Source organism: Leptosomus discolor, chromosome 24 (assembly GCF_034619465.1).
Source record: "Leptosomus discolor isolate bLepDis1 chromosome 24, bLepDis1.hap2, whole genome shotgun sequence".
Classification (NCBI taxonomy): Eukaryota; Metazoa; Chordata; class Aves; order Leptosomiformes; family Leptosomidae; genus Leptosomus; species Leptosomus discolor.
The window spans coordinates 4,209,090-4,234,052 of NC_141414.1; the positions used below are offsets into that span (position 1 = coordinate 4,209,090).

General features: G+C 42.0%; 1 protein-coding gene across 3 annotated transcripts in view; it reads right to left on the reverse strand.

Annotated features, from left to right (window-relative positions):
* AP3D1 (adaptor related protein complex 3 subunit delta 1) overlaps nt 1–24,963 on the reverse strand; it is a 42,537-nt gene that overhangs the window by 14,092 nt on the left and 3,482 nt on the right. For all 3 annotated transcript variants that reach the window (XM_086477428.1, XM_086477426.1, XM_086477427.1), the window contains exons 2-15: nt 14,271–14,366; nt 13,494–13,574; nt 12,658–12,738; nt 10,772–10,879; nt 10,283–10,412; nt 8,786–8,925; nt 8,451–8,524; nt 6,554–6,603; nt 4,877–4,926; nt 4,406–4,454; nt 3,483–3,628; nt 1,794–1,942; nt 1,477–1,707; nt 348–579 (exon numbers count right to left, since the gene is read on the reverse strand). In XM_086477428.1, the coding sequence (XP_086333554.1) occupies nt 348–579; nt 1,477–1,707; nt 1,794–1,942; nt 3,483–3,628; nt 4,406–4,454; nt 4,877–4,926; nt 6,554–6,603; nt 8,451–8,524; nt 8,786–8,925; nt 10,283–10,412; nt 10,772–10,879; nt 12,658–12,738; nt 13,494–13,574; nt 14,271–14,366 (1,617 nt within the window). The remainder of the gene's footprint in view (nt 1–347; nt 580–1,476; nt 1,708–1,793; nt 1,943–3,482; nt 3,629–4,405; nt 4,455–4,876; nt 4,927–6,553; nt 6,604–8,450; nt 8,525–8,785; nt 8,926–10,282; nt 10,413–10,771; nt 10,880–12,657; nt 12,739–13,493; nt 13,575–14,270; nt 14,367–24,963) is intronic.

Sequence of the window (24,963 nt, forward strand, 5' to 3'; positions counted from 1 at the left end):
TAACTCCATTAAGGGAATTAAGAGAGGCAGCATGAACTGCAGGTTCAGAGCAAACGTAAAACACACGAACACCACATCAACCCTCTCTTCTAGCTGTGTCCTTCCGTGCTTGCATAATTTTAAAACTAAATTGTTTGAATGGGAATAAGACCTGGGCTCTGACATGACTCTTCCCACTCTAGTTCTTGAGCTTCTTTCACAGTCACACAAAGTACAGAACAAACGCTCCACTCCATCACTAACAACGGCTTATAAGAAAAGTGCACGTCCACAGAAAATCACATCTGTGCTCCAATACAAATGAGAGACTTCACATGATAAATTCCCAAGTAATTTTGTTCCCTTACCCTCTCCTGAACTTCTAGATCTGCACTCTGTACAAACTGAGGCAAACGCTCAATCATCAGCTGTGTAATTTCCTGAGCTGCTTCCTTTTCCCCAGATTGCTCTTTCTGCTGTAGGATGGATGCATAGAGCTTCACCATGTTCTGGACGTAAACCGCCTGGATGTGGCCTGGTAGAGTTGTAACTTTAGGCCTCAACATTGCTTCTAAGGTTTGGTTTGCTTCCTCGAGGTGTCTATAATGACAGAGCGGACAGATGAAAGACAGCAATTGAGAAATTTCAACATTTCATCAGTCTTCACGGAGAAGAATCTTTCAAAAACCTCAGCTGCAACACAAAGTACTACAAAAAGACAGGACAGACCACAAATACACAATCATTTGCTCTCTGTCTATTTTCCCCTTCCAAATTACAGTTGTAACATGGCACAGAAGAATTTACACCTACTATGTGAATTTAAATGGAACCAGTGTTCAGAGTGGCAATTACAAGAAGAGACAACAAACCAGACAATAAAAGGAGACTGGAGTGCCATGGTCTGTCCAGCTTACCAAAAGGAAAGCTAGGTAAGCCTGCGTATCTGCACACACAACCAAGAGACATAAACAACTATTTAAGCTAAAAGACAATGTTGTCACAAGAACACTGAAAATTGTGCTACTGTGGACACAGAGAAGTTTTGAGCAGAAAAATGACTTTAATTCTCAAGAAGACTAGGTTCTGCAAAAACCTTTCAACAAGGGCAAAACAGGGAGCAGAGCAAAAGATAAGTCAGTCAAACATAGTGACTGGACAGTTTCCCTATGATGTAAGTGGGGTTAGACCTTCACGATTAAGGAGTTCCTTCAATGTCTTAAGGTCTTGCAGCTTATACCCACAACTATGCCTTCCTGCAGGAGCGGGCAGAACTACAGAGACAAGAAAAAAAGACCAGATACCCAAGAATGAAGTATCCATCTTGGCTAGAAACAGCTGAGGAGTCTATGGGGTGAGGGAGTGGGAAAGAAGCAATAATTTTGTTAGCTTTAGGGCACACCTTCTGACCCACCCTGCTCTCAAAAATACATTTCAGTGACCGGAATCTCTGTCCGACCGAAGCCGCTCAAAGCGCGTCAGGCTGTTTGCACTTACTCGGAGAACTCCCCACATATCCAAGCAGCAGCATAAAGCACCTCACAGATCCCATTTCTCTGGGTGTTGCTGGCTATGAGATGAGCATTGTCCAGAAGCATGGCCATTTGAGAAACTGCAAATTTCCGAATTGCTTTAACTCTGATCGCTACATCTAACATCTGAGCTGCTATGAGATGCCCATGCCGTGTGCCTTCCAATCGGGTCAGCTCCACCAAGATGCTTATGTACCTACAAGAAGCGAAAGGGAAGCAATTTTATCAGCAGTCATGCGTTATCATTGCTGATGATCTCAAAGTTGACATAAAAACACTGACCATTCAAAGTTAGTGATATATTGGTAATTGGACTGACTACAAATATCTATGATTTTGGTCAGCAGCTCATCCCGGTACGTTGTCCCTTCTGCTTTATCCACGTGAATCATCAGTTTCTTCACTATCTCCATCAAGTTCTTCTTTGATACCTGTTAAAGAGTTATTGAAGGGTTGAACCACAACTAAGCCATTTCCCATACTGTCAAATCCTTCTATTCCATTAAAGCAGCTGCTAGCTCTTTGAAGGACCCGTGTCACATGCTAACAAGAAATCAGAATCACCTCTCCAGGCCCCAACTGCGGTCACAATCAAAAAAGGAACCCGTTTATTTCTTTTCAATGTTGTTACTGAAGCAGAGCCAGCACGAGTATACAAGACCATGCTGTGGGAGAGCTGAGAATCCGAATTATTATCAGCAACATAGAAATCCAGAAGAAAATGCATCTTCAACTTCTGCCAGATTAGCAAATTTAATAGTTTAAAACATTTTTGCTTTGAAACTAAACAAACTTAAAAGCCATTAACATCATCCGACGGAATTCTGGCATTTCAAACCACAGCTGCATCAACTTGCTCTGGAAACTCATTTGGTGACTAAATAGTGACCAAAACATTCAGTAAATATCACAAGTTGTTGTGACTTGCTGCTTCCAGCTATGATCTCTCAATACATACATGTTAAAGACATCACTAATGTGTAGTAGTCTTTCTACAACCATTCATTATACAGCACTCTTCCTCAGAGACAGGGCTGAGTAAAATGGTGGACTCTTTCTTCCAGGCTATGTTGTGACTGAAGATGTAACAAGCAGAATTCAACCTACAGGAACTAAGGAAGAACTCCAATTCTCTTTGCAACGACATTAAAACCACTGTCCTGATCACAGGTTGTTGAAGTTATTCCCATCTCATGAGGAGTACCAGACAAAAGGGGTCCTGTCTTGCTTCTCACTTTCTCCTCCAGAACAGGAAGCTATGAGACATGTCTACCATGGTCCCTTTGTGCATGGGGGAGGAGGCAGCACACTCTTGAGTGAAGGCACTTTACTACGTAACTCCTCACCACAGCCCTTTCAGAGATCGAGTGTTGTCACTACAAGACTGTCCCTGCAGCCTACGCACGTTTTATGAACCGCCCTGCTCAGCTGCAGAACAAGACTGGTGCCACACTGGAGAACCAACAGAACAAGATTCTGTACATGTCATTAAAAAGCATTAACAAATTTTACAGTGACAGCCAAAGTCAATGATAAAGCAGCTTAAAGCTTCTTCCGTTGTTTCAGAGCGCTCCAGGCTGCTTCGCAGGCTGCAGAACCTGAGCTACGGTGTGCTGCAGCACGGGACTGCAACTAGACCAGCACGGACCTCCCCAACACGCCTGCAGTCACTTTATGCCCAGACAAAGGACAGAAGGAACAGCTAAGGCTTAGGTGTTAGAAAAGCAGCCTTCTGGGTGAGTTCCACAGCGCCTGAACTCTGAAACTCCTTCCAGTCTGAATCAGTTTTTAAAGCCCTCTCACGCTGTGCTAGATGTTTTACTTGCTGTAAGTGCCAGAAGAGATACGGGAGTTATTGTCTCAAGACTATCAGGGAGAAGGGAAGAGAAAGTTGCATGTTTTTCTTAAACATTGGCCTCCTAAAGGGTCACGAGGGCTGGAGAGGAGAGGAAGTACATGTAAGAAACATACCATGCCATACAGGAGATCTAAAGCTCTGAGTCGGATGGACTCATCTTTGTCATCCAAACATTGGAGAATGAGATCCTTGTGAGACTGAACTGACTTAGGATGCGTTTTCAGGATTTTGGACATAGCTAACAGTCCCAGGTATTTCACTGTGAAAGACAAAATAAAACTTCTTTCCAAATATAGAAACACTGTTTTATGTTGAGCACGAAATCTTCATACCAAGTGCTTCTACTGAAACCAACCAATACACTTGAATAAAAATCCCTGATGAAGAAAAGCATTTTTGAGAAATAGTGCATCACAGATTATGGTCTTTGCTTTCATAATCCCATATACAGGCACATAATTACACATATAATCTTCATCACAGTCCTCTTGCACCTCAAGTTTTATCACTGATTTAAAACCATGTGTTTAATATAGAGAAACTACGGGTTTTGAGAACAGGCACCCTAGGATGAACATAGCTTTAAAAGCACTGAAGATTGTTGTATTAAGTAGGAGCCCTGTTCTCAGTGGTAACAATTCAGACAGCAGGAAAAAGTTTTGCACAAAAAAGGATTTCCCAGTATTCTCTGTAGACATTAAAATAAATAAGCATTCTTGCATTTTACTACTATGCTTACAGTGCCGAATACCCCTCGCTACTTTCCAAGCAGCAAGTTTATAAAAAGGGAAAAACCAGAGCATGGAAAGAGAACTGGTTTAGATTTCCAAGACCACAGACAGTAGAAATAACTAAAGAAGTGCACACTATCAAAAATTATTTCCACGTTAAAAATCCCAGTAATTGTTTACAACGTACCAGGCGCCACAACACCGAACAAGCTGCTGGAGAAGCAGCTCAGTGCTCTAAGACTGCTGCAATTTCTCCCCAGTGGTTGGCTGCTAAAAGCTTCCATGAAGACAAGCAACATACTTACAGTTCTGGTCAGAATCTTCTATCAATATCCTTAACTTCTGAACACAAAGCTGGAAAAAAAGACCACATCATGCTTATTACAAGCCATAAAAGCCTTCATTAACATAACTCGTCATAAAGTTTGCTCAATACACAAGGAAGCATTCTGACCAAGACCCAGGGCCTCCAGGTAAGAGGGCCTTGTTGCATTAACAGATTTCAACACAAAAGGAATGTCTGACTGATTGTATTGATAGTAGCACCTGAATAAGAGAGTTAGGAAAACTCTAAATGAGAAGAATCTGCATTTCAGAGCAAGGGAAATAAGCAAATTTATATAGGAAATGCTTCAGTCTGTAGTATTCCACCTGAGTGAGAGCACTTTGGGGAGCTACTGCTTTAACTTTTGGCAGAGCAACCCCATTTCTCTGTGGCACTTGGTATTACACAGTAGAGCAGAACAAACAACCCCCACCAAACCCCAGCGTCGTACCTGGATGCTAGCGCTGTGATTAGGCATCCCAGAGGACAGAGAGATCAAAACTGAAACGCACAAGCACAAGTTTCAGTTAGTATTTCTGTGTTCTGAATGAATGCAACAACGCCTACAGGTTAACAGCTAGCTCAGCTCGTGAGGAAAGATGCCGGTTTATTTTGTTATTTGTCTGTTTGCTTGGACTTTTGAGGGGCCTGGGGGCAGGAGAGAAGGTTGTGACACAAACTAGAGTTTCATATACCTGAAGAGTAATAACAGCAGGGCAGGAAAAAAAAAGATGGAAAGGTATGAACTGCTGGAACAGCCAGGTCAAAGCTGCTTTTCATTACGCTTTGCTCTCATTAAGGTTTACTTTATCGATACTGCGTAGCAGTCAAGACTGTAAATGTGTCATCAGCTCCTGTACAGCCGAATTCAAGTGTGCACTCCCCTAACGGAACGACACGCAGCAATGGATCCTAGAGTTTAATGTAATTAGATTGGAGCTTTAATCAAGCCAGCAAGAGACTCGAGGCACAAATCAGGTCCCACTGTTGATGACATTGGCCATTCGTGAAGCTCTGGCAGCACGCAACCCCGCAGCGGAAAAGGGGGCGTCATCCTGTCAACTGCTGCTGTCACACGGCACGTCCACGCCAACACCAACCCTTCTGAGCGAGTCACACACGCTGACCGTGGTGACGAGGAAGCACAGGGGCAATTTGGTCCCCGTAACCCTGCAGAACTCCAGCTCAGAGAAGGCCGGCTGGACGCTATCATTTCGGGCCGTGCAAAGAGCTGGCGGTGCAAAGCGCCGCTCTAACGCGGGCGCACAGCTTCACGCCTCGTTTTCTGAGCTTGAGTTTTACATCAACAGTCCCTGAGGGGTCCTGGGTGTGGGAACTGCCCTTTGGCCCACGGAATTATCCTATCGTGTCTCACTGCAGCACGCTCTCATCCACAATGGAATTAACTTCCGTGTTATTTTTCCCCCCATCATAGTGTCATCTCACATCTCCCTGAAGGAATGAACGAAGACAAAGTGAGTGACAGATCACCCTTTCCTCTCAAACTGACCCAGCACAGCAAGTTCCTGCATCATTATCCAACCTACCCACAAGAGACAAGTGGATGTCAATAACCCTCTACTTCCACACTATGATGGGAAAAGTGCCAAGTCTGAGCTGGAATACTGTGTTATCCCTCTTATCCTTTGCTTCTCTCTCCATTCCCGTTACAGAGTTCACATCCCTTCCCCAGAAACTGAAACTGTAAATCAACAATTCCAATTACCTCCTTTAAGGAATTACACCAAGTTTTTAAGCTATGAAATCGTAGAATCAAAAAATCAGCCCGCTCCTTCATCAGATAAGAAAACTTTGTCAAAGTTTCCACGAGACATCATTCTTTTTTTAATTCTATTGCTGCTGGTGTATTTTGTAGTTCTAGCAACATTCAGGAGCTTGCATATAAATAATCACTCACTGTTCATACTTCGTTTCAGCCTTTAGCAAATATGACACAGTTCTAGTAACTGAGCCTCATCGACTGACAACAAAGGACTTAGTTACAGTTAATCAAATCAGAGTTTGCCAGGCGACTTATTTCAGTTATAAAATACATTAAGTTTAAAAAAAGGTTTACAGATGGTGTTAATTGATGACAAAGTTCTAGGTTACAAATTTCAGTTCTCACCTGCTATTACTGTGTTCACACATTCATATAAGAGAGACATGGCTGAGGTGCTGAAACAGAAATCAAGCATTTTAAATAAGGAATAAAACTGGCACATTTTGAAGAGTTGTCAGCAGTATCTTGGAGCTAGTTAACACCTTTAATTACACAAGAAATTGCCAGTATTCTGTTCCATATACCTTCAAACTAGACGAAACGATTCTCACTTAAAACTGTTGGGGGGAGGAAGGGCTACTGAACGTTTAAAACCAAAAATAATCTTCTCGGAGAAGCAGCAAGTACCAGCACTGTATCACAGGGAATGAGGAAGGAAGCAGTTAGTCAAAGCCTCAGTTGCAAAGCACTGAAGCAATCTTGTCCAAGGATCAAATTAAATCCTCTGGCCAAGGTCAAAAATTCATGATAAGGCAGGCAGTTGGAGAACCTCAAGTCTCTCTCTCCAAAGCAAACGAGTCATGCACAAACAGCAGACTCTTCTGGCGTGCAGGTACACGCTTGCTCATCCCTGTAAGTGAGCATCCCATTTTCAGTATCCGATTTCTCCCAAAACTTAAATTCAATACAACTTTTGCCCATTGAACAGACATACGGTACAACTCTGAGGATTTCAAAGGCACTTACAAATCCTGATCTACGTTAGAGGGAAACACAGTGAACCTCACAAGTAACACAGGAGCAGATTCCAGAAGCAAGGTCTGCAAAGGTAATGAGCAAACCACTCTGGAGGCAGCAGTCAGGAGCGATCCCGTGAAGGCCACTCAGCACACTGCATACGTGACTCTGGTATGCTCAGAACACTCGTTTTTGCTCCCTGTACGCTTCGTGGAGGACGGCAGGGTGGTTTGCCTTATGCAGAAGTGACAAGAGATCCAAAATGACTGAATGGAGACCAAATCGAACAGGATTAAGTCCTCACAAATAATGAAATGAATGACTAATGTGGGAGCTGGGGAGAGGAGGCAGCGGCAGGATTGAAGACAAACTGTCCATCTTCCTGCTTTTGCTGGTGAAGTACTGCTCCTGGTGAATCTATTTGTTACTGCTGCAAAAACCTTCTTCAGCTATTTGGACACAAGGCTCCTGGCTGGTCTGCTCTGAACCAGCCCTAAAGGTATGCTAGGAGGGTGGACAAATTGTTTGGCTAGAGCTGCTCTCATGGCTACATGGATATCTGTTTAAAATTTGCTCATTCCCATCACCTTCTTGCTCTGCCACATAAAGAGATACAAATCTTTTAATTTAACAGCTCATTCATAAGATCTCACTTTCTTTTCATAACTGGGGAATACACGTATTCCCTCCGAGACATCTATTTTCTGATCTCAGTTCAGAATTACACCCAAAACAACGCTACAAACCAGCTTTAACAAGGGACAAGGAAATATCTTCAAATTTATCTAATCTATATTTAGGACATACATTAAAGGAATCTCTTCCAAAACACATCTGAGCTGACAAAGGCATAAGAAAGAACTTCAATGTGTGCCTTGTCACGCTGCTTTGGTGGGTAAGGCACCTCCAAAAAAGTCAAGAACCAAAATGTGTGTAGGTGAACAGAAGAAGAAAATATACAGCTGAGCCTTTTTTAAGCCAGAGTTTTTATATACTCTCCACAGCCACCTCTGGCTTAAAATGAAGTGAAAGGAGAACAAATCGCTCCGATTTTCATGCATGCTTTGGAGAAATTCATTCTGACAGTCAGATACCCAGGGACTTTCCTTTAAGGTATTTTATCTCACTCAGGTTTTTCAGAGATAGTCCTGACGTGATTATCTTTTGAATGCCAATGTATCCAGACTCAAGAAGAAGTTCAGAAATGCAACTGCAGCCCTGGCTACTGACCTACCTAACAGGCCCTTCGCCAGTCCTGAAGGAACAAAGTACATGTGGTACATACCTATGGATGAGGTTGGTCAGAGGCTCAATCAGTTTCTTTCCCAGCCTAGGTTCTAATGGAGTAAGAGCACCAAACTATTAAAACAGAAGGGCAGACAAGACAGTGATTTAATATCTGCATAAAAACATGCTATAAATTGCAGCTCATTATATTTAAATGAAGCTATACTAAAATATTTTTCTCTTTGGTTATGTTCACAAACACTACAAGACACTCCTGGTTTATTTTTATTCGGATTTAATGGTAACTACACCTCCAAGCAAGAAATCTGTTTTCACACCCAAGGTAATTTAATGAGAACCCCAATCCTGTAAACACAGATCCAGAATACTTGCCAGTTTTATAATTTTAATGAGAACCCAATTATTGGTTGACGACGTCATCAACTTGAAAAAGAGTGGAGCAAGGGAAAGGTAGTTTTTGGGATTGCGTCGAGCCAGCTCACAAATAACATTTACTGCAGCAGACTGCACACCTGGGAAAAAGAAGTGGGAAAACCAGAAATCTCATCAATGCCTTAATCGCAATTGAGGTTTCTGGTGCAGAACCCCCAACCTAACAGCAGCTAAAGATTGAGACTTGTGTGTCCAAGAGGAGTGGTTCAGCCATGAGGCAGTAAGCTGAACACAAGAACAAAAAAAACAAACTGAGAAAGGATTTAATTTCATTTTGTCTATTTTCTAACATATCAGTAAGCTGGGCATCTGCTTTGGGTATTAGAAAGAACAGGACACTGCTACCCTCCTTCCCCTTTTACTGTGGATACCTTGCTTGTGCGACTCAGACAACACCATAAGCAATAATCCTACCCACCATAAAGTTTCCAAACACTCTTGCTTCTTTAAAAGGTATTATTTAGACATGTTTAAACACAACACAAAAATAAGGAATCCTTAAACAATCTGACTGGACAAGCTCATTCCCTTCTAATTGCTCAGCCTTTAAATTGATCATTATCAATTTGGAATCTTTTAAGCTAGATAGTCTGGATTTTCTAGCAGGGAGCAGTCCTTTCCTCTGCAAGGCCTAATAGCCATTTTCTTCCTCTGTTTGCAAGTGAGAGGTGTGGGTATTTTGCTTTCTTTAAAAACACTGGCCCTGGAAGATGCATCTTGCCCACACCAAATTAGTCGAGTACATGCAATTCAGTTCCTCCCTTGGCACACAGGCAAATCAACTGGGGATCACGGGGCTGCGCCGCACACAGAGTTCTTGAAACAAGCGCACGGTGTTGTGGTGCAGTGAGGAACTCCAGCACCTTCCGGGAAGGCTGTGTGAAAGTGTGACTATGATACAGAGCAATTGCAAAGTTCCTGCGCTGCAGCTGAACTGCACTGACACGGCACTTACTGAAGGGCCCAAACGGCAGTCTGGACTCAAAAGTTTAAAAATCAATTTAAACCCCCCCCCAAAATGAAGCGATGTGAATTTTTTTTTTTTAGAACATCCATTGCAAGCCAATACCTGCAGCTTTTTAAGAGAGCACAGGAAACAACAATAAAACCCAAACCCTGAAATCAACTGAAATATTTTCAACAGCCAAGTTAAGTAAGTGACAAACCAGGAATCAAGTAGCTTTGTCCCATTAAGGTTCTATCCACTGATACAGTTTCAATAGCTCTGGGTTCAAAGTAAGAATTGGACATTTTAAAGAATGTGGCGTTAATACGCCAACACCTGTCCAACCCCCCCCATGCTCATCTACCTATCCAACAGACAAATCAGTACCCAAGAAATGATTACAGCGGGTTTCACGTGTTCTCTCCCCAAGCTCTACAAGCCTGTACACCTACATGCTTTGGAGCAGAGGTAATTTACTGAAATCCACTCACCAGGATCTGGATCTTCAAGTTTCTCTTTAAGGCGAGGAAATGCGGGACGGAGGGACTCTGGGTATTTCAAAAAAACTTTGTACATGATTAACACTGCCTTCTTCCTGATGTAAGGCTTTGTATGAGACATCTGTTAGGGAAACAATTGCAGTCAGGCTCTTGGCAAATTTCTGTTTCCAGAGCTCTTCTCAAGGTCCTTATGCCCACACTACTGTCTCAAAATTTCTTTCTGGGAGACTCAACTACTTTTTGAAGATTCAGCTTTGAAGGGAGAGCAAAACACTGTCATTTATCACCAAAATTAACAAAAATATTCAAGGTAATCCTCTTGAGCTAACTAAGGTCAGTAAAGGCTCCCCAAAAACTCCACAAGAACAAAACATCACTTTGCAGATGTAACAGTTCTAAATGTAACAGGTATCTACAAGACTTGAAAAATTTAACATTCTTTCATTATAGGAAAAAGTTATTTCAATCTTATCAACTCACCAGTGTCATGATGTCATTTGCCAAGTCCCTGGCAAGATCTGGAGTAACAAAACAGGACAAGCCAGTCAGTGCAACTCCAGTATCATACTGGTTAGGGCTACTCAGATCCTAAAAAAGGAAAAACAGGCTCAAAAATTTAAGATCACACAGGATGTTGATCAGACCAATTTTATTCACTCAACACATATGAAGCAGAGCTTCTACTTCACGGGAACATTTGTACCAGCTGTTAACAGGAAAGTCCTCCAACACCTGCTAAATACAGCTAACCTGGGGTTTGATAACGGGCATGAGGAATCATAATTAAACAACAGATGGACAAAGAGCAATTAGAGCTATTGTACCTCGGTGGTACTTTAGGAATGGCAAAGAATTTTTAAAACCTCATGACATGTCACAAACATGTTTAAAGTCCTAAAAAACTGGTATTAAATATGAACTCTGCAAAGTCAAAGTCCAGCTGTCATCAGCTCCACCGCACACAGGCACTCTGGTCAAGTGCTCAGCAGTGTCCTGGCTTAATCCCTCTCTCAGAGAAATGACATTACTTTGCTTCCAAGCTGCCGGCAGCACCTGACTGTCAGTCCATAAAGCTGTAACATAAGCTGGGACGTAGAATACATTTTATTGGTCAAGTTGCCTTGAACCTATTTGTAGTCCACATCCTACATAGTCTACAAAAATACGAAGTGAAGTGCACAGAGGATTCCCACACGAACTACCAGACTGAATTGTCCAGATTCACGTGTACGTGGAGGCAGCTTTAGGAGAGCTAAACACAGCCAGGCCTTCAGGGTTCTGCGCCATTTGCAACTCATTTAAAAACCTTTTGCAGGTGGTAGGAAATCAGCTTCTATTTAAGAATAATAAAATATACTTCTTAAGGAGCAACCAAACTTTGCAATTTGTTCTGGCTTATAACGTATTTTGAGAACCAATAACCCCTTAAAATACAGAGTCACCAGATCAACGGAACATGAGAAAGCATCTTTATTTATGCCTTTAAGTAAAAACTCAGGCACAAAAAGGAAGGAATAGCCCAGTGACTGAAATTCAGTATCATCAAATCTCCATAATAAAGAAAATGGATGGACATTATTAACAATAGGCAGCTGTCAGAGCAGAATAGTTTAACAGAGAAAGGGAAAAGCACTAGTTCTTTAGGAAAGATACTGGATAACATCCCACTGATCCTTTTTAAACAAGTAAAAGATGTTTTAGCTACTCAGACGATAAAAATGTAGGCACATCTTGTACTGGATCGGTCAAGTTTTAAAGCAGTAATACTTAAAAAAATTAAACTTAAGAGCTTTAAAAATATCTGTAACCTGAAGAATAGGAAATAATCCCACACCTCAGTAACTCTGGAAAAAAATTCACATGTTAAAGCTCTGTGAAATGAATACAATACACTTTGGCACATGAATACAGAACACAACTTTACACACACTCTTCACCATTTTTACACACCATTATACCAAACAAGCCAAAAGCCTGATCTGTTATTACCAGAAGAAAACAGGCCCTTACAAACAGAAATTTTGTGGAGCCAGCTGACTGCTCATTTTCCTTCAGGAACAGGGACATTTTTCTTATCCATTACATGCCTGTAAGGGCTGCCTAAGAGACTGGCAATATTAACAAAGGTTATTTTTGTCACCGTTCACTGTGACGAATAAACACAGCGAGTTGGTACGAGACAGCAGGAGGGAAGCCTATGGACAGCTCGTGAGCATTTCATCAGCCCTTCAGACTGTAAATCAAGTAAATAGAATTCTACTTAAAACACCCTTATATGTCTAAAAAAGAAATGCCGTGTACCGGTTTGAAAATACAAGCAGGGAGACAGTACAAGAAAAAATTAAGAACTGAAGTAAAAAGTTTACCTTTCGGATCTGATTAGTAGTCAACATAATTACATCAGTTCCTTCATGAAAGCACTGAGAGGCAGCTAGGTAACCGATTCTCTGTAAAAAGGGAAGGAGAAAAAAAAAGTTTTGAAGTAAGTTTAGACAACGTTTAGATGAACAAAAACTGGTAAGTTCATAAGGAATATGAAAAAGATGAACAATTAGGCAGGAGGTTTGCATAACAGAAGCAGCATGGCAGGGTTCTCTAGAAAAGCAGGTTTATATCAGGAAAGAATAATCTCAGACAAGTAACATCTCTAGTGATAATAAATCTATCTTAAGCACCATAAAACTGGCTTTACCTTCTCTACTTTTTTAGAACACACAGGTTCAATGACCATGAAGATGCAGAAATAAGGTAGGAGTGTCAGCAGGAGAAATGGAGAATATTACATTTATTTTGTCTGTTTGGACTCCTAACTTTCAGGTACTAAAGCCCAATTTGGAAACTATCCCTTACAAAATAACATTCCACCCTGTTTGGTGAAAAAGGTCTGCAACACAGAGCATGAACAAAACCTTTCAAGAAAAATTATAAAGCCAGTACAAAATAAAATACGTGTGCTACTAGACATCTTAGGTGGTCTTCACCTAAAACCCAGCCTGTTTTTCAACAAAAGCTATTTGACAGCTACCTGGTAGAAAAAGCCTATAGTAGCAGGGCAAGTATCGGCCATACACTAGAAAACAATACAATCTGCTCCCTTTCTGTATTGAAGAAAGCCGCCCAAAAGAGGACGTAGCGATGCATTCATTAGGCACAGTAACGAAACAGCTTGGCCAGTACAGTTGTAGTTACACGGAGAACTCACTTTGAATGTAAACTTCGATGCGCTCATGACTTCAATAATATTGAAAGCAGCCCAACTGATGTCGTAGCCCAGCATCTGTAACTGTGAGCAGAGAAGCCAAGATAACCAACTTCCGAAATCACAGACTCAAGAAAATAGGTTGATACACCTCACAAAATTGAAGCTGTAGTAAGAGTCCCAAAACAATACTATAGACATCTTAGGTTTATGAGTAATGTTACATTTGACAGCACTCACAGTAAGTGAAAGAAGTCTCAAAGTTCCACCAGAAGCAAGTTTTAAATAGTCTGCATTAATTCCGGGTAATACATATGCGGTTACATAAGCATCATTGGGAAGGCTTTTTTCCTGGATTTTTTTTTTTTTAAATAAAAACCAGAACAGAACCATGAAAATAATTCTTTAACAGCATTTCCCTCCTCTCCTCCACGACAAAGGACTGTGCAAAGAGAAACAAACACCAGTTCCAAGTGCTCATGCAACTATGTGATAACAAACAATCCAGTGGAAAACAACTTTTAAAAATTGGATTAGTTTTAAATCAGAGTAGCTGCCTGACCTATCTCCACAAAATAAAACTGCACCAAAGTAGCACCAACACAATGAACAGAATGGGAATATGCAGCCTCCGATGTCAGACACGTGGGAGTATTTTCACCTGCAGCCTGCCCTTACAACCACCTAAGAAAAGCAGGCATTCAGACTGAAGATTAGCTCTTAGTCAGGAAGAAAAAAAAAAAAAAGATGCAATTACTTCAAACACAGCAAGGCACTTACATATGTAAGCTTGCAGACTGCATTTGCTTTCACTGCAATGTTATCCTGCTTTAGCTCCTGCTTGATCTCATCGATGCACTGGGAGATGTATTTTGCCTGAGGAAAACAAACAAACAAACAATTTGTGCTCATTTACCGGTTTTCTGTAGATTTCCAGCATGTTAGTGGGGAGAAGCAGCAGAACTCATCACCTGCAAGCACCAAATCTCACACGCACACAATTTTGTTAAGCTCTGAATTGTGACAAAACTGCTCATTAACAGGAAACATCACAATTCTGTTACAAAACCAAAAGTACAGAGGGATGTTTCTTCAGTGGTTTCCCTTCTCCTCCCTCACAACTACACTATTCAGTCCAGAGCTCTAGTTTCAAAGATTTGTGAAAAACAGTTGTTCAATGGAGATCACGTACCTCAGGGTCTGAACAAAACCCGAGCTCCATCGTTCCCAGAGCACACGCTAGGCACTCACCTCAATGGGAAGCCAGAGATCACCCATTCACTATGGGTCTAGGAAAAACTATGTCACATGCTATTAATAGCCCACAAATTTAAGGTGACTGATGAAAATACTACGACTAACTCTTCTTCTGGACGCTGTGTATACGGATGGCACCGCAGACGTGCACCCCCAACAGTCCTCTGGCCTCACACAGCCTAAGTCTCCCTGGGGATGCAGGGCCTCCTGGCTGTAACCCTTGCCATCCCCTCCAACCACGGCAAGGAAACCCCCTCCTTGCTTCGTGGCTTAGATGAGTGATTTTGCCATTTACACATTTTGATAAGCAACCGTTATTTCTATGAATTTCTCAGTAATTCAGAGGCAAATGTCATAATGTTTACATTTAAATATTGGTCCTTCGTTTCTTTGCAAACAATCACGTCTGCGCTTGTGGGAGGGATGTGGCAAATGCATGATTTAAAAATATCTGTACAGATTTTATTTTATAAGTAGAGTTAGCTCAGAGATTCCTTCAGTTCACAATTAATTATGACAAGTACTGAAGGTATCTGCTACAGAAATCATTAAAATTTAAATGCAGAAAAATAATCTCTCTTTAGGAAGCCAAGGATGCACCAGGGCATTTCACATTCCATATAAATAAATCAACTGCCAGAGGAACCAGGTCAGAAACAGATTACCTAGTTTCAAAGTAAAATCCTGCCTGAATACCATTACCTTCCACCAAAAAGATATTTTCAACATAGAAGTCCATTGGCCTGCCTTTAATTAACATTTCTCCCCTTTGCCCTAAACTTTGTGTATTATCCCAAACATTCTCTGGTCTTTTACAAATGTCCTAGAGTGATACTCATGCTTCAAGTCATAAAAGTTGGCTGCTAGAAGCAGAGAAAGATATTTCCAACAAAGCAAGTGACAATAAAAAGAAATTGTACAAGGTCTGTGTGCAGAGACACAGCAACGATCCAGGTGAGGAAAGGGAGCAACTGAATTTTAATGCTGGGACTTCATACTCCAAGCAGCAGTCAGGTAACGACGATTTACCCTGCCATCATTCAGAGTTCAGCGATATCAGAATTAGAATCCACCATCAGGACGCACGGAGAATACACATAATTCAGAGGAGCAGCAGCTTCACTGGTATCACAGCTTCCATAGAAGCAGAATAATTTATCTGGCTTTTCTCTCAAACGTTGCACTTGGAGAGGGATAAAAGCCAGCTCCTCCATGGCACTGGTAAGCTCAGGTGGAACCATTTTGATACATTGAGACCTTCAGGAAGCTCCTGTCTGACCCATTCCTGCAGCCTCCTGAGGTCCCCCAGAGAGCAGCCCTGCTCTCCAGCATAACGTCACTCAGAAGGTCTGACGGAAGAAAGTGGGCAAATGAATTTACTTCAAGAAATTTAAGATATTCCTAAATGCCTGTATCTGGGATGGAAACACTATCTTTGCAATGGGAACTGGCATGCGAAACACCAAACAAGCCTTTCCTCTACAGGGATACCCATCTGTCCTCCTGGACACAGGTGAGTGGATCACATCTGCCAGAACTGGAGATGGCATTGCCCCCAAATGCCTAACAATGTAGAGTCCAGGTGACTTCTCCCCAGAAGCAGAAGATTTGGGATTCTAAACCCTTTGCCTGAGGTCCAGACAACTCCCATGGGAAGTTTAAATTCTTGAGTATAAACGAAAAAACCTCCTGATATTAGAAAATAAATACTTGATTAGAGGTGCTGAAAGAACGACTTCTACAACATGCAACTGATCTACAAATACATTGTACTAGCCTTGAATATTTTATGTGCACGCAGAGCTCGCTGGAACAGTGTCACAGAATCCTTCACGTGTGTATCTCGTTGCCACATCTTGGTCAGCAAGGTCAGCGCTGGTTCTCGGTGCAGAACACTGACACACAGCTTCTCAGTCTTCACGTCCATAATCAGAAAGCATTACTGTCATTTCCCACAGCATCTAGTCCCAAACTATTTAAACATCAGCTTAAGCTTCCTGGCAGCCTCTTGGGAGTTGGACACAAACTACTGTGTGACCACGAGAGGGAAAAAAACCAAACCAAAACCACAGAGTACAGAAAAGTTCAATAATGTACAGCCTGGCACAGCCAAATACAGGCTCCCGAGTCACTAGCCACCCTCAATGGCGCTCACAGCCTGCAGGCAAACCTGCCTACCAGGTCACCTATCACAATGAGTAACTTCTGGAAAAGCGTACTACAAAACTTGGAATCAGATCTGAAACTAAAATAAGGATTTTGAAGAGCAGAAGAAAGTCCTTCCAAAACAGCTGTACTTCAAATCCTAAAAGACTACAAGGAATGAAAGGCCCTATATATAGAAAGCTTTAAAGGATCAGCAGGTATTAACTTTTTGTTAATCTCGGTGGAATAGCACTGTCATGAACCAGCAATATGAAGAAAACTGATCCATTTAGTTTCCCACTGAAATCTGAAAACCCCCCAGCCCATCATAACCACAGTTAACAAAAATATGAAGGGAACAGGTACGTGGATGCAGATCTTTAGTGAAGCTCTTCCCTAGTCTCTGGCCAGTGGGATTGCTGGTGCTGGACAGGAGGCTTCACTGAAGCATTTTCACGTGGAGCGACACCCTCAGGCCCCGCAGTGCAGCCTGCAAGCTGTTCCACGGAGTCAAACTAGACAGGAAAAAGGAGAACTACCACTTGATGCAGTCAAGGGAAACGGCAGTCACTCAGCAAGGCCTAAATATTTGCAGGAAGAAAAGCCATTTACATACTGAAACAGGACAAAATCTGGGTATCTCTCCCAGCATTGATTCACTGATAGTTTTTGCATAAATCCTTCTAATACAGCACTCTCCTGGTGTGGTAATTAAAAATAAATACTTCCCAGAATACAACTGGCTCAGTTTTTCCTTAAATGCTTTTGAGATCCCATGAAGAAAGGAATGCAAAAGAAAAATACTTCAGAGTTGATTTATGCTTACAGTATCCATTATAATATCAACACATTTCTTAACTAATTCCTTACTAATTCTGTGACAGTCTTATTTGAAGTCTTCCCGGGATGCTACTCAATTGCTCACACGTTTTGGCCAGTCAACTGAGGAGCACTTCCAAGTCACAACATTTATAGACCTTTGGCCATTCCCAGCCAGACTGCTTTGAGCAAGCAAGGCAATTATAAGGCAGCCTTTCACTCCCGGTGTAGCAGAGAACAAGCAGAGCCCTTAAGTGAAAGAACCCCCTCAGAACGATGGCAATCCAGGCAAAGCTGCAAGTCTGCAGTCAAAAGCTGAAGGGCACACGATAACCCAGGGAGAAGAGCTGAGAGGAGCGCTTTTCTTCGTGCCAGGCTGCCAAGTGAGAAGGGAGCCTTTCCCAACTCCGTGGCAAAGGCTCCTCAATGAAACGCTATAGCAACCACCGGGGTGATTGTTTTCTCTCGCATATCCCTCAGAAGGAGGAAGATTACAGAAACACACTCGGAGCAGCGCAGCTAAAGCCCAAGTGAAGCACGCAGATGTTCGCAGCAATTACTCAACAAAGCTGTGAATACAGCACAAAGTCATAGCTGCCATTTGTTAATGTATTCCAGCAAACAGATGCAGTAAGCATTTTACATCCATTAACAGAATACACAAGCTAATTTTTAAAACAAGCCCAAATTCCTCAAGAATTCCAAGACCTCATCTAGAAAATATGTGCCCTTAAATGAGTGCGAGTGGCTAAAACGAGAATGGAGGTATCATGAATCAAAGACACAATGCCTTTGAAAGAGAGAGAGGGAGGAAGGGAAAAGTGGGTCATGGTAAGAAGCCAAAACATCAGTTTATAGGATTTTTCATTTCCCAAGCCATGTATTTTGAATTAACTTTGAAAAACACTTTATTCCAACCTCTGGCCAAGACAGAGCTTGGGGTTTGCTGACAATTTCAGAGATGTTCACAAAAGACTAGGGTTTTTTTTCCAAGCAATATGTGAACAAAGTTGAAAAAAATCACTAATTAACTGAACAACAATTACATTCCTAGGAAATGTGACTCTCTATGCTCTACCTTCATTGGCTGATGAGAAGACACTAACGATTAGAATGGATATCACTGAAAAACCTTTAAATAAAATGTAATCGTGAAAGCTATTGTTTCCAATAGTCTTAAAGAAGCTGTACTCTTATCTCAACCACATACCGTCTTCCGAAACCACGAGACAGCAAATTCATCTTCTTACCACTTAGGGTCGCAGTCCAGCAAACCAAGTGCAGTAGAATCCTCCACCAAAGCCCTTGCCAGGATCCAGCCTCAATCCACTGGATCTGCTGCAGCTGATCTGAGATTCAAATCTGTCACTTACTGCAACAGCAAAGTGTTTTCCACCCAGATGAAACAGCAAAATGCCAGTGAACATCCGTGCCTATTTCTCTTGCACTTTCAGGGTTAAATAGTGTTTTAAGGAAACTATGATTAACAGCAAACATCACAAGAAGCAAGATATGATCTAATATAAATGCGTAACTGCACCATTCTAAAACAGAAAAAGTTTGGAATAAGTAGAACACAAAAATAACTAACTGAAATAAGCATAATATATGACATTTCTTTCGTTTTAAGCATTGCAGGATTTTTTTTTTGTAGAACTTTGAGACAAACTCCATGAAATCACGCTGAGTGCAAGCACATGATCTCACATGAGAGTAAGATGCCCACTGCTCCAACTTCCAGAAAACCAGCAGCAACTGCCCTTCCCTTTTTTCTTCCTTTTCCTTTTTTTTATAATCTTAAGAAATACTACTTGTGGGACCCAAGCCACGTGACATGACCATGATGCTTAACACAAAAGGCAGTCACAGCACAGACACCTCGCAGAGGCGAAGCAACTTCCAGATTTGTTTGTGCTTCAAGCAGAAGATCCCGTTACAGGCACAGGGCAGATCAGCTGCCACCTCTTAACTTCGGAAGAAGGCTGGAAGGGAACATGTATCACTTGCTGGGCGTCGACCAAAACCTCCCAAAAGCAGTACTTCACATCAACAAACACCACTGAACTAGTCAAACAGAATTTACACACCTATAATTGACTACAGTACCTGAAACACAAGCATCACACCATGACAGCACAGAATTGATCAACAGAATTAACAGACAAGAGCATAAAAAAGCAAAACGTGCTGCTTTCCACTCCCTTGGACACTGCGTTAGAGATCAGCGTATTAGTTGTTAACTTCTGTCACACGTAACTAAAAACACTGTATTATTTAAATACTGTAGAATAAGCTGTTTGAGGCAAGTAGCAGGATCCTTTGTTAAGACTACTCCACGGCTGGATAGAAATGGAATTCCAAGGCATGCGCTCCCACACAATGTCTCTCTCACAACTACCTTCACTAAAACCATAAACCAAGCAAGGGAGATAAGCATGTAATAGAATCTAAGTAATAACTGAGAAATTGCACAGCATTCATTGAAGCGGGTTTGCAGCACCCGAAATAAAACGGTGCAGAGGGTAGTCAGATGCAATAAAGAGCTCAGAAAACATGTTCCAACTTGAAAGTCATTTTGAGAAAGCCAAGCTTATCTTTCACTCCGCTGTTGATAAGCACTATTGCTATACACGCTTTAACATGTCTTAGTTTGCCTTTGCCACCTAGCTTTTCAGGGATTTATTCGCTCATCTTGCAGGTAGCCTTAAGATCCTCGACCAATGTGCTGTTCCCATCAGTGACAAACGCTGGAGGCATGGTGAACCTTTGCCATTTCATTTGCAGCCGTCTTCTCCTGCATTATTTATTAGAAACACGATGCATTATCCACTGCCCCCTTGTCTTTTCCAACCAAAGCGAGATAGTGAGACTCCCTGGCCAAACGACACTGATGGAGGAATGCAAAAACTCAATTTATGCTTTTTTATTTTCTTAACGTTTACTGAAATCATACCTACCGCCTGAAATTTGGCATCTGTCCCAAAGTGATTCATAAACCAACAAAAAACATCTTTGAACCTTATTTTAAAAATTCAGAGTGATGTTATGCAGGCAGTGTACACCTACCTACCAGTTTCAGAGCAGACTCTAAACAACCCCAAATAAACCACCACAGCTGACTGTAGAAAAACACAGACGACCTTCCCAACAGGTACGCAGCGCAGAAGGACTGGATTTCAGAGAACAAACAGACGGAGCGCTGCAGCTGCGTGCCCACGGTGACACCCAGCGAGACCCTGGCCCACGTGTGTGCCCCGACACGCTGAGCACTGCGGCACCAGCCACATCCCTCTGAGCACCAGGGTGGCCTGGCAGTCTCCCAGGGCAAGCGCCGTTTCGGCATTTTACCCGAAGGCAACTGAAGTATTTCACACAAGAGCCATCCCAGACCACCCCTCCAGGCGAGCTGGGCCAAGGTGCCACCAATGAAGTGGGTATCAGATAGCAAAACCCCAAAAGTCCAACAGAAACCGGCAAGTGAGTATCATCAGCAAGGCTCTAGAGACATCCCTTAATATATCTCCAGTCTGATCAATCCCTTAATATAAATGTCTCCAGTCTGATCACAGGATTTGTTAATTTAATTGCACAGCAATTAAACAATCCTCAGGGGCTTGTGCTGTCTAAACCCTATCTGAGCAGACAACATTTAAGACCAGAGACGTGTATCACATAGAAGTGTTACCCCTGCAAACCCAAGATGTACTCAAAACTTTAATTTTTACATTACAAAGCGAAAAGCTGTGCAAGTATTTTTACAAAAGATTTTTCAGTTTGCTAGTTCCAGACATACTTCTGTGCCTAATTTCAGACCTTGACAAAGACAGGCTTCATTACAAGCACATGCCTTGTTGTACGTACAGGAAATAGTCACTCCTAAGGAACTGAAGTAGCTGTTGTTTCCAAACTTCAGCTGACTGGAATTAGTTCAGAGGAAAACATCACCAAAAAAATGCTTAATGATGTATTAATACTATATAAACACGTAACACAAAGTATTACAAAGATGTAAGACTGATACATGCAAAGCTGTGAGTACTACTCGGTCATGAAAAGGTAAGAGGGACAATGAAGAAAAAGATGGTTTGCGGCCATCGCTGACTTCTTAAATTCTGTACAAATATTTGTGTAATTGAAGTAAATTTGTTCACCTGCTCCCTGCTGTACATTCATACCACTTGCTCTAAACAAACTTACATTCCTCAAGGCTGAAGCTTAGTCACACCACGATAGCTCCAAGCGATGTATTTTACGGAGCCTGAATTTGTCATGAAGACCGAGCCCACTGGAAGAAAGTTTCTACATACCCACACCGATGCCTACTTCCCTTTACACACCTTTTACCACGTGAACCTCTCCGTGAAAGCTAACAGGTTTGAACACTTAGGTCATAAAATAAACAACAATAAAAACGAAACTGCTAATACAAACCCCAGCACCCAACTATGAGGCCTACAAACTATGTGGCCAGTGACTGCGAAGGTCAGCCAGCACGAACCAAACTTTTTTCCATGCTCAGTTATACTTCAGAATTCAACAGTATTGTCAGTGATTTTGAACGTATGCTTCTTACTTAATAAAGCACTCAACTGCCTTTATGAGCTAGTAACGCTACCACCAACAGTGTTATTTTCTGCACCTTTTGCCTTACTCAAACATCTCTATACTTCCTGACACCCGGATTTAAGCAGACTCCCCTCTAGATTACGAAGCATTTCTAGTTTTCAGCACAAACGATCAGGGTTTTTTTTTAATAATCTAGGGAATACAAATGCTGCTTTGTAACTGGTCCCATGACCTGGTCTTTCCAACACATGTCGTTTAATGCTTCCCTTGCTGCTCTTCACATCACACCAGAAATGGGACAAGTGACCAAAGAACACTTCTAAGTGAAAAAACTAAAGGTACTCCGAATATATTCACTAACCTACATGGTAGAGGAAGAGGTTTTTCAGTCACTTCTGTGGACACTGATGACATTAGAGGAAATCACAACAGGCCCCATTTTCTGCACTCAGACTAGGACAAAGAGAGCTACATCAAAAAGCATCAAATAAACAATTCTCTGAAGATGACCACAGTTCAGAAATGTAGTCAGGATCTTTAGTCTATTTTGATTTTTCTGGCGGTTTTTCCACTGGTCTCATAAAAGGGGCAGTGTATGGGCCACTCCATTTCTTAGGACAAGGCACCGGAAAGCTCCTCCTCTCCCCGGGATCTGCCTAGGCAGAATTTTTATTACACATGTGAGAAAGCGATTTGTCTGGAGCGTTTCAAACCCTCAGAAGAGACGGCTACAACAGGACCTGGACTTGGAACAAAGCTATTAGCCCCACTTATGCCACAGTCAATTAAGTAATATTTAACACAGGAGCAAGCAAGAAGCTAATGAAAGGCAGCACTAATGCAAAGCCTCAGCTGCTCTCTGCTTGTAATCACACAAGGAAAAGCTCATGTCTTGGCTCGTGTTCCATGGCTCCAGGCCCTTCATTCTCTGTGACACAGCAGGTAAGGCAGGGTCTGCTCCTTGCTACCCTGGAGGCCACTACTATCCTGCTTTTCTACCAACTGCTGTGAGGTCCTTATCCAACCCTCTTTTGTGTATTGTTGCTATTTCCGACTTTGTCTTTTCCAGTGATTCACATGCTCGAAGAATTAACAATAGCAACTCCAGATCCACTTGAAAGTGGGTGGAATAATGAGCTCCCTTCAAAGATATTAACACACATATGACAAGCAGTAACTGATCGAGCATCAGTGACTGAAAGAGCTGTCTGTCATCAACGAACTGCACGTTGCCCATCAGTTGGGCTGTTTTCTCAGTTTTTATCACCAACAAGTTTTTAGTATTCCTCAAAATTCCCCTACCGTGTTCCATGCCACACCCTTTACCATTAGATACCAATACTGCAACAGTGACTGGAGGCCAAGCCGTCAGAAGACCACAGCATTAGATGGCCTTCAGCCTCCCTGATGACAGGCTGCGCCCAAAAGACCTTCGTGATGTTAAAAGATTTCTGAAGACTCCTCATGCCATCATTTCATCTGAAAAGCAGCCAGAGAAGTAGCTGGAAGTGCACAGTCGAGCACAGCAGCCCTACATTTAGGGGAAAAGGTTTTTTTTTTTAACAATACAAGTCCACTGTCCTTAGGTAACAGTCACTAAGAAGCGAGGACACGCTGCCAGTTTGGTAAGCCCCGGCTTCTTTCTTAGCAGTGAAATATGTATTTCGCAGCACAAACACTCAACACGCCTCTCATTTAGCATTATCTTATCAACTGAAATTAATCTTTATTTTTTCCAACCAGAAACACTGATTGCTCCTTTCACTCCTCCAACTTGCTCCTGTATGAAACAACTTCTTAAATGTAAACCAGCAACGAGGTACTTAACACAAACAGTACACACAAGAAAATGTGACTTTTTTAATACATTTTTTCCTGAAAGTATTAACAAAAATGTGAAGTGACAGTCCTGGCACACAAGCAGCAGATTCTCTGAAAGAAGAGGGAGGCAATTTTCTCAGGTTATGAGAGAAGAGCGCAGACATTCCGTGCACAACTTTTTTTTAACCCCTTATTCCTCCTTAAGTGTCCTCCAGTAAATCAAAGGCACCTGAAACACACAAGACAAAGCACCACTCATTCAACATCTCTGTTTCTATTATTTTATCATGTCAGCTCCACAAAGAAACCTCTCCCCACAGCACCTCACAGTAGCTTCCTCATTGGGACCTACAAATGCAGAACACTTTGCAAGAGCCAAAGAGCATAAAGGGATTACCCCTTCCTTTATTTCACATTCAGGAGAACACCCCCAAACAGAAGTAATTTCTCAGATTGGAATACCCAAGAAAAAATCCATGCTACTTTTAACAGCCTATGGTACATGGCACTCCCCCCTTGAGCCTGCTGTGTAGCACATCCACAAGAAGTAGGAACAAAGCGGGAAAAGTTATTCCATAGGGTACAAAACCACCTAGTAGCAGATGAAATGCTCACTGCTTTCACTATCAAGAAGATTCATTTTCCAAATGAAAGAGAGAACGAGATATCAGAAGTGAACGTTGGGGAGAACGGAATAGGATCAAGTCTTTCTTGCAGGTGTGGCTTTCCCTCAAACTTTGAATTGGCACTGGGAAACACCACAAGGATTAAAGATCTGTTCAGAGTGTTGAAAAGTAAACACACCACGTCAAACTAGGAAAGGATCTAAGGCTGTTACACTACCTCATTCCTTCCACACTAGCAT